This window comes from Monodon monoceros, unplaced genomic scaffold (assembly GCF_005190385.1).
Source record: "Monodon monoceros isolate NGI ecotype Baffin Bay Population unplaced genomic scaffold, NGI_Narwhal_1 Super_Scaffold_12, whole genome shotgun sequence".
In the NCBI taxonomy this organism is placed as follows: domain Eukaryota; kingdom Metazoa; phylum Chordata; class Mammalia; order Artiodactyla; family Monodontidae; genus Monodon; species Monodon monoceros.
Window position 1 is genome coordinate 49,708,753 of NW_021703768.1, and position 12,494 is coordinate 49,721,246.

At 34.4% G+C, this 12,494-nt stretch overlaps 1 protein-coding gene across 1 annotated transcript in view; it reads left to right on the forward strand.

The window, feature by feature from the left end:
• Nucleotides 1-12,494, forward strand: part of IPO11 (importin 11) — a 215,564-nt gene that overhangs the window by 110,406 nt on the left and 92,664 nt on the right. The window contains exon 24 of the mRNA XM_029217487.1: nt 248-328. Within this exon, the coding sequence (XP_029073320.1) occupies nt 248-328 (81 nt within the window). The remainder of the gene's footprint in view (nt 1-247; nt 329-12,494) is intronic.

Consider the following 12,494-nt stretch of genomic DNA (forward strand, 5'->3'; position numbering starts at 1 on the left):
TTATTTAACATAAAAAATATGCTCTACATGTAAATATATCCTTATATTTCTACAAAAATTAGAATACCAATAAACTATTTTTATTTCTTAAACTTTTCCTAAAGAGTTCTAATTGAAATTTTATATGCTTAGAGCTTTAGTATCTAATTCTCAAATAGATTATAATGAGTCCCCAATTTAATTTTATACCTTTTTTGATATTGCAGATATATTCATATGTATATTTTGACTTTTCATTGAATTTCAGACATATGCAGTAGGTCTATGTCAGTCCTTTTGTGAACTGCTAAATGAAATTACTACAGAAGGTCAAGTTCAAGTGCTAAAGGTACTGTCATCTTTCTAATGAATATTGTTGTACATTTTCCATCTGTATTTTGTGAAATTAGACCTTCATTTGGGTTTAGATGATGGGCAAGAAGGGGAAGAGTAATTCTAGACAGAATATTTTCTTTCAGCTGTATTAAATTGGTCTAATACCTCTGGACCAGGGGTGTCAAATTTGTGCATATAGATCACCTGAGGATGTTGTTAAAATGCAGATTCCACATTTCTAACTAACTTTCTGCTGATGGGACCCCACTCAAAGCTCCCCCTCATCCTGAGACTTCACTTTGTGTAGCAAGGCTTTAAAAACTTTTATAAATTATCCAAAGCCTGGTGACATCTGATACTTCTCACCTGTCCAGTTTGTTAGCCTGCTTTTGGGACACAATATTCCCACTATAATTTGGTACTTTTAATTTGGATCGGCTCTAGAAGTTAGAGTACCAAGTTTTTATGGACTGTGTATAACTAAGAACCAATGTTGAATCATTACATTATATACCTGAAACTAATATAGTGTTATATGTCAATTATACCTGAATTAAAAAAAAAACTTACAAACAAAAAAAGAACCCATGGGCTCTGAGTTAATCTTTATGCATTATATCTTTATAGAATCACTATATATTATCTTTATTGTATATAATTATGTATAATTAAGAACCAACAGTCTCTGAGTTGTATGTTTATATATCTATATATTAAAGATAAAGGAGTATCAAATGTATATATTTAAATATAAATGTATATATGAATATATCTTCACATGTAGGTGTCACACATATTTTGTATGGATTTTATGAGGTGTACTTTGTTAAAAGCATCTCTTTTTTGTTTCTAATTTCTTAGCTATGTTTTAAGTCAGATATGAGAGCTGGTTAGGTGAAGTGTTACTATAGCTTAACCAAGTAGCATTTTTTTGTGTGAAAACTATGGCATTGCTTTAGATCCTAAAAACAATTTGATTTCCTCCCAGTGAAATGAAAAAGTGTTTGCCCAAAGAGGTTCATTGTAAGAAATGTGTTAACCACAATAATCATAGCAACAACCCGTAGTACATTTTGGGGGACTAAGTGGGTATAAGTTTGTGCAGGCAGTAAAGACTTTCATAATAACCAATAAGGGTAATCATCAGTTGGCACTTATTCAAGCATTACACTATTTTATGTGCTGTTCTTTGGACATTATACACATGTATACACCTATAAAGCTCCAGATATCTGTGTTAATATGCATGTTAATTTGATTTTCAAATTGGTTGCATTTACTATCATTGTTGATTATCCAGTCATTCACCATATAGGTCAGGGGTCAGCAAACTTTTTCTGTAAAGGACCAGCTAGTAAATGTTTTAGGTTTTGTGGGCCATACAGTCTTTGTCTCAACTATTTATATGTTTTGTTGTGGATTGAAAGCAGGCATAGATGGTATGTAAATTAATGACTGTGGCTGTATCCAAAAAGGCTTTATTTACACAATCATATAGTTGTTCGGATTTGGCCCAAGGGTATTGTTTGCCAACCCCTGTTACTGGTATTCAGTGCGTTCTGGTAGGCATACATGATAGAAAAACCACAGTTTCTGCTCTTGAGTAATTCATTCTTTTGGGGGAAGGAGGCATGTAAGCAATCAGCCCATATTTAGTGTGTTATGTTGTTTTGGATTAGAGGTATCTCAGATTACCTGGTGAACTTTTTGAAAATTTGGGTAGGACATAAGATGTTAGTATTTCTTTTTAAAAAGTTCCCTAGGTGATTTTCATGAGCACTTTCTAGTGTGAGCCATTGCTGTCCATTGGCTTTATGTTACTCTGGGAGTATAGATGTGGTCATCTAACCCAGCATTTTGCAGAGAACATTTTTCAGGGAGAAAGGGTTGAGATGGGACCTGGGTCTTAAATGTTTGGTAGGGTTAGGGTTACCAGATAAAACATAGTACTTCTATTTGCTAATTCTGGCAATCCTAGTGGGGTGAATTAGATTAATACAGCGTTAAGTGCTGCAGAGAAGTGAACAAAAATAAGAACAGAGAGAATACTGTGAGAATTGTTTGTTGAGGGTGGGGATAATGGTGTTATTTAAAACCTTTAGTGTCTATAAATTGGAGGGGTTCATATGCCAGATTACTGAAGTGTTAAATTATAAAGTGATGAGAAAATGATTATATTATTAAGAACTATATTTGTTCCTAGGGCTACCATAACAAAGTATCACAACCTGGGTGGCTTAAAACAACAGGAACTAATTTATAATATTTATAGTGATTATCTCTCTCACAGAGTTCTGGAAACTACAGGTCTGAAATCAAGGTGTTGGCAGGGCCATACTCTCTCTGAAGACTCTAGGGGAGAATCTGTTCCATGCCTTTCTCTTAGCTTCTGGTGGTGGCTAGCAATTTCTGGCTTCCTTGGCTTATACATGCGTCACTCCAGTCTCTGCCTCGATTGTCACATGACATTCTCCTTGTATCTTTGTCTTCTCTTCTTTTAAGGGCACCAGTCATAATGGATTAAGGGCCTACCATAATAACTTCATCTTAATTATATCTACAAAGACTCTATTTCCACATAAGGTCACATTCACAGGTACTTGGGATTAGGACTTCAGCATATCTTTTGCAGGGGGCAGGGCACAAGTCAATCCATAACAAGAATTTACTGTTAAAAAATAAAAAGATAGCTTTTGTGTGTGGAGAGGCAGTGAGGAAAATCTGATCTGAGTAGATTTTGTAGGTGAAAGTGACCCAATAGAAAGGAAGATGGCGCCAGAATGATACAGGAGATTGGTATTTTAAGTCTAGAGCGTATGTAGAAGGGGCAAGAGTTTGTTTTTTAAGAGAGCTGGCAAGACTGGTAGTGATTGAAGCTGTAGGTATAATGTTAGATGAAGAGAGTAAGAAACTGGCATATGACCTTGGTGTTTCCAGATAAAAAGACAAGATTGTCAGAGCTGCCTGATGCCTGTCACTATGAGGCAGAGGAGCACTACAGGACGATTAGTATGTCTGCACTTATTGAGGAGGGAGAGGGGACTGAGTAGTATTCGTCTCAGTATTCATTTTTAAATGAACTCTGTCTTACAGATGTTTAGGTTGAAATTTAAGAATGATTCAGTTATATTAGAATGTCGTCTTAGACTTTGTAAGAGAAATCTTGTAAAGTAAAGGCTTTTAACAAGAGTTGAAATAAAAAGTACTTCGGTAAATTCTGATTTTTCCCAGAAAGGTTGTTTATCAAACATATTACATTTTTCACACTCTCTGATTTGCTGTTTTATATTTGAAATCACAATGGAAACTTAAATCCAAAATAATTGTTATAAACTAAGAAGTGGATAAATATAGAGTGAAAATACAGCAGAACTCTCTGGTTTTAATTTCATAGGTTCTTCAGTTTCTTTTTTAGAGTAGGGGGTAAAGGATGGGAATGTATGCCCTTGTTACTGAGAAGCTTGTGGGTTCTGAAGGAGTAATAACAGAAATCTGTGTGTGTGGCTTGTCAAGACCCCAGATACTGGAGGCCTAGTCTACTGCCATGTGTCTATCAATCCTCACCTGTACCGATTTCAAAGTGTTCTAGCTCCAAAGCTTACAAGCAAGTAACATTAGACATGTTGTTTACTAAACTGTTTTTGTGAATTTTTATTGCATTTATGCCCTTACCAAACTGATATAGTGGCAATATATAATTATGTTGAGGAACTTCCATCTATCTTACAGAATCTCAGCTTCATCTTTTGCCTTGGAGATAATTTCTTCTCTGAAAGTAGGGATATAAGGAATTGATACTTTGGACTTAATTCTGTTTGAGGAATAACTGATTGGCAATGTGGGAGTGATAGAAATTTGAGAGAAAATTGTCGTGTCATTTTGATGTTGCCTTTGTAGATTTTTCAATATGTGTGTGTTTTATCTTTTTCTCCTTTACTAGACTGTAAGCTTTTCCATGATCCTAAGTTTAGTAGATAATAACTGCATTTGGAATGTTATTCTCTCCTTGACCTGTGCCTTGGTTTTGTACACCCAGCTCTGTTACTTATACATTCTTGAGTACATTTTGGACTTAAATTCTCTTATTTATTATATAAGGTGTTGTACTATATGATTTTTAATAATCTGTAACTATATATTATCTGAAATCCCTGTGACAAATTATAATCTATAAATTCTAAGTGATGAAAAAAGGTTGTTTCTTATGTTTATAAACACCTACCAGAAAAAATTTGAATTGAAAGTGTTTTTTTCCTCCTGCTTTTCTGCAATATTATTAGTAAAGTAATTATTGAAAGACAACTTTTTCTGAGTCATATGGAATGGGATTGTGAAATTTATTTGAAAAATGAGGCAAGTTTTTAGGATATGTCCTAAGGAGAATATTTATTTTCTTTTACTATTTGTTTTAAATTATATTCTTACAAAATAATTAGACTTAGTGTAACTTAGCAGGTGACTTAAGCAAAACTGCTAGGGTTAGAATATTAGCCCTGCTACTTCACAGCTGTGTGAGGTGACCCAGTTAATCTCTGCTCCTCACTTTCCGTCTGTAAAATGGGAATAAAAATGTTACGTACTTCCTTAGGTTGTGGTGAGGATTATATGACCTTATATGTATAAAGAACTTGTAACATTGCCTAACATGTAATCAGCTAATACAAGTGTTGGCTATTTTTATCTAATTATATAGTTATCTAATTATTTAATCTCCCTTTGGGGGAAAACAGGCCACCAGGGAACTCTTCCTTTGACCATCTTTTGTAAATAAATGTTTATTTAAAATAGTACATTAGTTAAGTTTTTTATAACTTAAGTAGATGATTTGCACAGCGATAGAATTTTACTCTTTTTCCAGAACCATGTTATCTCAGCTGGCTTTTTAAAAATAATTGTTTTAAATTCTTTCTTTTCAAAATAACATGCTCTTTTAAAAATTTTATTATGAAAAATTCCAAATTTATATAATGTACAGCACTACCCTTACAGTTTTACTAGAAAGAAATCTATTTGTTTCTCCTTTTTCCTTGAACTGAGAGAAGGTAATGTCATTATTTGTCTCCCAGTTGTGCCTAATATTTTTTGATCGAATGATTCAGCACAAATCAGCTACCATCCAAATATACATTGAAATATTTGTAACGTTTAACATGCGTTACACATTAAACCAGTTTCTCTCTAAGTATGCTAGCCAGGGGGTCATAAATAGGATATGAATACTTGAATTATATAATGTGTTTAAGACTGTATTTTTATATAACATTGCTGTAGCTAAACCTCTGCATTTGACTTGAAATCCCAGAAACTGAATTTTATTGTTTATTAAATGGATGTTAAATACTAGAAATATACTAATTATCATGAAAAAATTATTCGTCTTTTTTTTATATAAAAGAATATTTTAGGATAATGTTTCTCTTATGCTTGTACTTGAAAGCTGAGAGAACTCTCAACATTTTTGGCATTTTCCTATTCTCAGAGTTCCAATAAAGTTATAATAGTTTTTAATATTGGCTCATTTTTTTCCCATTTTTTAATACCTCTCAGATACTGTTTCTTAATATAGTATGCACATTTTTAATATATTTTTGACTAAGTGTCACTGTTATACTAATTTCTGACAGTATCTGGAAGCAACTTCTTTGTTTTGAAGCAGAAAATTACAATGTTATAAAAATTGGATAGAGAGACAAGTATGCCTGCCTTCAGAGCAAAAATAGGCTTTAATGTATTCTGTGATTCGGAACAAGTTATCTAGATGAATACAGTTATATTCTAAAAATACTCAAATTTAACTTTTTTTTTAAATTTGAAATTTATCCATATGTATACATACCAACTTGAGTTTAGAAATTATCTTTTTTATCATGGTCTTATTAAGCAGTAGTGAGCCATGTTGGTTTTATTCACTGTGATAAGCCTTATTTAAGATGGCACGCGTATTTTTAAGGTATAATTTATTCTGTAATAATTATAGCTAATACTAGCATTTACTATATGATACACATTTCTAAGCACATAGCATAGAGTTCATTTAATCCTCACATAAACCTGTGACAGTGGTACTGTTCTTTTCCCCATTTTTACAGATGAGAAATTAAATCACAAAAAGATAAATACCTTGTCCAAGGTCACACAACTAGTAAGTATTGGAGCCATGTTATAAACATAGGCATTCTGACTTAAGCATCCGTGGTCTTAACCACTTTGTATGCAATGTCAGCCTAAATCAAAAAAATTGTTTGAGTGTAAGGCACAAGCTAAAAGCCTACATTTTTCACAGGGATTATATTATAAAAACATAGTCTGTTTCTAAACTATTTCAGGTATATTCAGAAAGGGGGTGGATTGAAAGTAAAGTTAAGAAGTTCTATTTGTAATAGCAAAATGCTGATAAAAATAGTAATAGGTGATTGGATGATAGGCGGTACTGCACCTTATTCAGCCACACAGAGGAGTACTGTGCAGCCTTAGAAAGGAATGAAGATGACCTCTGTATACAGTTTTAGAGTTAGGCAAGGAACAGTGTTTAGAGTTTTCTTGTATTTAAAGAGTGCAGCATAGATAGCAATGGAAAAATAAACCAAATTAAGAAAAGTAGTTATGTAGGGGAAAGAGGGACAGAGAATGCAAGCTAGATCTTTCAGGATGTATGTTTTGTACTTTAGGGTTTGAAGCCATAGAGATGTTTCACATGATTTAAAATAATAAAGTAAAAGCAGTTCTAAACATAAAAAAAGGGAAACATTTGAATCTAACTATTATTATGTTGGTGGCATAAGTTGTCTGAGAATATTTCAAGTAATAGTATTTTACATGTACCTCCCTGGTGGGATATAACGTTAGAACAAAAAGAAACATAAGGAAATTATAAATTGCTTTCAGTATTGTTATTGTTATCAGTAATATCGGTATTATTATTTTGAAACCCATATGTACATATGTGGACATTTTTGTACATAGCAGTTAGAAGCAAATAAGTTAAGGTTATTAGAATCTGGAATTTTTCAATATAAGGGAAGAAGGATGGAACTATTAAAGAAGTTATATAAAATGCTATAGTCTTAAATTGAATTTGGTGAATTATTGGTATATACTTCTCAGGAAGAGAAAACTAAATTTCCTAAATCTGGGTAAGCAAAGACCTAGAAGCAGTGTCAATCCAGTGGCAATGAGCACCTTAGAACCTAGATTATGGTCTGTAAATACTGTGTCCTGCTGGTTGACTCCAGAGCTCGGGCAAGAGAGACACAACATAAACTGGGGACCTCTCCTTGTGCCAGAAGGAAGAGAAGGTGGGATTTTCTCAAAACGATGCAAGAGTCAACTTGAATTAGGCTCCCACTGCCTAATAATGGGGCAGTTTGAGCATCAAAACAAAACTAAACTAAGTGGATTAAAACATATCAAACATGTTAAAATCCCTGAGAACATAATGATTCCCCCCAAGAAGAGTAACTTATGATTTAAATTCTCTCAATATCTGTAAATTACCTTTTAATAAACTACCTGTTATTGCTTCAGTTGTCTTTAGTGTTATTTCCTTCTTGGACATGTTTGGCCATCTGGCTATACGTGCATTTCACTTAAAATATACAAAATTGTGTATTACCACTGAAATCGTTAGATGCATTTTTCAAAATCTTGTTTAGAAGTGAAAGCAGTGCTGCTGATCAAAATGTTTGGTAGGATTCTGATCATTATGAAAGAACCTTCTTCATTATGGAAATAGTCATAATTTGAACTCTGACTTTTAGGTCACAACTGCAATACCTTCCCTAGAAAGTGGACTGTATAGAGTGTTATGTGTGTGGAAATAAGACCATTCCATACAGATTTTCCCACAGGTTTCTCAAGTTCACCATGTCTAAAGTGAAGCCTCACTATTATTATTATTTTTTTTTTAAACATCTTTATTGGGGTATAATTGCTTTACAATGGTGTGTTAGTTTCTGCTTTATAACAAAGTGAATCAGTTATACATATACATATGTTCCCATATGTCTTCCCTCTTGCGTCTCCCTCCCTCCCACTCTCCCTATCCCACCCCTCCAGGCTGTCACAAAGCACCGAGCTAATATCCCTGTGCCTTGCGGCTGCTTCCCCCTAGCTATCTACCTTACTACGTTTGTTAGTGTGTATATGTCCATGACTCTCTCTCGCCCTGTCAGAGCTCACCCTTCCCCCTCCCCATATCCTCAAGTCCGTTCTCCAGTAGGTCTGCGTCTTTATTCCTGTCTTAACCCTAGGTTCTTCATGACATTTTTTTCCCCTTAAATTCCATATATATGTGTTAGCATACGGTATTTGTCTTTTTCTTTCTGACTTACTTCACTCTGTATGACAGACTCTAGGTCTATCCATCTCATTACAAATAGCTCAATTTCATTTCTTTTTAAGGCTGAGTAATATTCCATTGTATATATGTGCCACATCTTCTTTATCCATTCATCCGATGATGGGCGCTTAGGTTGTTTCCATCTCCAGGCTATTGTAAATAGAGCTGCAATGAACATTTTGGTACATGACTCTTTTTGAATTTTGGTTTTCTCAGGGTATATGCCCAGTAGTGGGATTGCTGGGTCATATGGTAATTCTATTTGTAGTTTTTAAAGGAACCTCCATACTGTTCTCCATAGTGGCTGAACCAATTCACATTCCCACCAGCAGTGCAAGAGTGTTCCCTTTTCTCCACACCCTCTCCAGCATTTATTGTTTCTAGATTTTTTGATGATGGCCATTCTGACTGGTGTGAGATGATATCTCATTGTAGTTTTGATTTGCATTTCTCTAATGATTAATGATGTTGAGCATTCTTTCATGTGTTTGTTGGCATTCTGTATATCTTCTTTGGAGAAATGTCTATTTAGGTCTTCTGCCCATTTTTGGATTGGGTTGTTTGTTTTTTTGTTATTGAGCTGCATGAGCTGCTTGTAAATTTTGGAGATTAATCCTTTGTCAGTTGCTTCATTTGCAAATATTTTCTCCCATTCTGAGGGTTGTCTTTTGGTCTTGATTATGGTTTCCTTTGCTGTGCAAAAGCTTTGAAGTTTCATTAGGTCCCATTTGTTTATTTTTGTTTTTATTTCCATTACTCTAGGAGGTGGGTCAGAAAGGATCTTTCTGTGATTTATTTCATAGAGTGTTCTGCCTATGTTTTCCTCTAAGAGTTTGATAGTGTCTGGCCTTACATTTAGGTCTTTAATCCATTTTGAGCTTATTTTTGTGTATGGTGTTAGGGAGTGATCTAATCTCATACTTTTACATGTAGCTGTCCAGTTTTCCCAGCACCATTTATTGAAGAGGCTGTCCTTTCTCCACTGTACATTCCTGCCACCTTTATCAAAGATAAGGTGTCCATATGTGCGTGGGTTTATCTCTGGGCTTTCTATCCTGTTCCATTGATATATCTTTCTGTTTTTGTGCCAGTACCATACTGTCCTGATTACTGTAGCTTTGTGGTATAGTCTGAAGTCAGGAAGCCTGATTCCACCAGCTCTGTTTTTCGTTCTCAAGATTGCTTTGGCTATTTGGGGTCTTTTGTGTTTCCATACAAATTGTGAAATTTTTTGTTCTAGTTCTGTGAAAAATGCCAGTGGTAGTTTGATAGGGATTGCATTGAATCTGTAGATTGCTTTGGGTAGTAGAGTCATTTTCACAATGTTGATTCTTCCAATCCAAGAACATGGTATATCTCTCCATCTATTTGTATCATCTTTATTTTCTTTCATCAGTGTCTTATAATTTTCTGCATACAGGTCTTTTGTCTCCTTAGGTAGGTTTATTCCTAGATATTTTATTCTTTTTGTTGCAATGGTAAATGGGAGTGTTTTCTTGATTTCACTTTCAGATTTTTCATCCTTAGCGTATAGGAATGCCAGAGATTTCTGTGCATTAATTTTGTATCCTGCTACTTTACCAAATTCATTGATTAGCTCTAGTAGTTTTCTGGTAGCATCTTTAGGATTCTCTATGTATAGTATCATGTCATCTGCAAACAGTGACAGCTTTACTTCTTCTTTTCCGATTTGGATTCCTCTTATTTCCTTTTCTTCTCTGATTGCTGTGGCTAAAACTTCCAAAACTATGTTGAATAAGAGTGGTGAGAGTGGGCAACCTTGTCTTGTTCCGGATCTTAGTGGAAATGCTTTCAGTTTTTCACCATTGAGGATGATGTTTGCTGTGGGCTTGTCATATATGGCCTTTATTATGTTGAGGAAAGTTCCCTCTATGCCTACTTTCTGCAGGGTTTTTATCATAAATGGGTGTTGAATTTTGTCGAAAGCTTTCTCTGCATCTATTGAGATGATCATATGGTTTTCCTCCTTCAATTTGTTAATATGGTTTATCACATTGATAGATTTGCGTGTATTGAAGAATCCTTGCATTCCTGGAATAAACCCCACTTGATCATGGTGTATGAACCTTTTAATGTGCTGTTGGATTCTGTTTGCTAGTATTTTGTTGAGGATTTTTGCATCTATGTTCATCAGTGATATTGGCCTGTAGTTTTCTTTCTTTGTGACATCCTTGTCTGGTTTTGGTATCAAGGTGATGGTGGCCTCATAGAAGGAATTTGGGAGTGTTCCTCCCTCTGCTATATTTTGGAACAGTTTGAGAAGGATAGGTGTTAGCTCTTCTCTAAACGTTTGATAGAATTCACCTGTGAAGCCATCTGGTCCTGGGCTTTTGTTTGTTGGAAGATTTTTAGTCACAGTTTCAATTTCAGTGCTTGTGATTGGTCTCTTCATGTTTTCTATTTCTTCCTGATTCATTCTTGGCAGGTTGTGCATTTCTAAGAATTTGTCCATTTCTTCCAGATTGTCCATTTTATTGGCATAAAGTTGCTTGTAGTAATCTCTCATGATTTTTTTTATTTCTGCAGTGTCAGTTGTTACTTCTCCTTTCTCATTTCTAATTCTATTGATTTGAGTCTTCTCCCTTTTTTTCCTGATGAGTCTGGCTTGCTTGTAGTAATCTCTCATGATTTTTTTTATTTCTGCAGTGTCAGTTGTTACTTCTCCTTTCTCATTTCTAATTCTATTGATTTGAGTCTTCTCCCTTTTTTTCTTGATGAGTCTGGCTAGTGGTTTATCTATTTTGTTTAGCTTCTCAAAGAACCAGCTTTTAGTTTTATTGATCTTTGCTATCGTTTCCTTCATTTCTTTTTCATTTATTTCTGATCTGATTTTTATGATTTCTTTCCTTCTGCTAGCTTTGGGGTTTTTTTGTTCTTCTTTCTCTAATTGCTTTAGGTGCAAGGTTAGGTTGTTTTTTCGAGATGTTTCCTGCTTCTTAAGGTGGGCTTGTATTGCTATAAACTTCCCCCTTAGAACTGCTTTTGCTGCATCCCACAGGTTTTGGGTCGTTGTGTCTCCATTGTCATTTGTTTCTAGGTATTTTTTTATTTCCTCTTTGATTTCTTCAGTGATCACTTCATTATTAAGTAGTGTATTGTTTAGCCTCCATGTGTTTGTATTTTTTACAGATCTTTTCCTGTAATTGATATCTAGTCTCATGGCGTTGTGGTCAGAAAAGATACTTGATACAATTTCAATTTTCTTAAATTTACCAAGGCTTGATTTGTGACTCTATCCTGGAGAATGTTCCATGAGCACTTGAGAAAAATGTGTATTCTGTTGTTTTTGGATGGAATGTCCTATAAATATCAATTAAGTCCATCTTGTTTAATGTATCATTTAAAGCTTGTGTTTCCTTATTTATTTTCATTTTGAATGATCTGTCCATGGGTGAAAGTGGGGTGTTAAAGTCCCCTACTATGAATGTGTTACTGTCGATCTCCCCTTTTATGGCTGTTAGTATTTGCCTTATGTATTGAGGTGCTCCTATGTTGGGTGCATAAATATTTACAATTGTTATATCTTCTTCTTGGATTGATCCGTTGATCATTATGTAGTATCCTTCTTTGTCTCTTTTAATAGTCCTTATTTTAAAGTCTATTTTGTCTGATATGAGAATTGCTACTCCAGCTTTCTTTTGGTTTCCATTTGCATGGAATATCTTTTTCCATCCCCTTACTTTCAGTCTGTATGTGTCTCTAGGTCTGAAGTGGGTCTCTTGTAGACAGCAAATATATGGGTCTTGTTTTTGTATCCATTCAGTCAATCTGTGTCTTTTGGTGGGAGCATTTAGTCCATTTACATTTAAGGTAATTATCG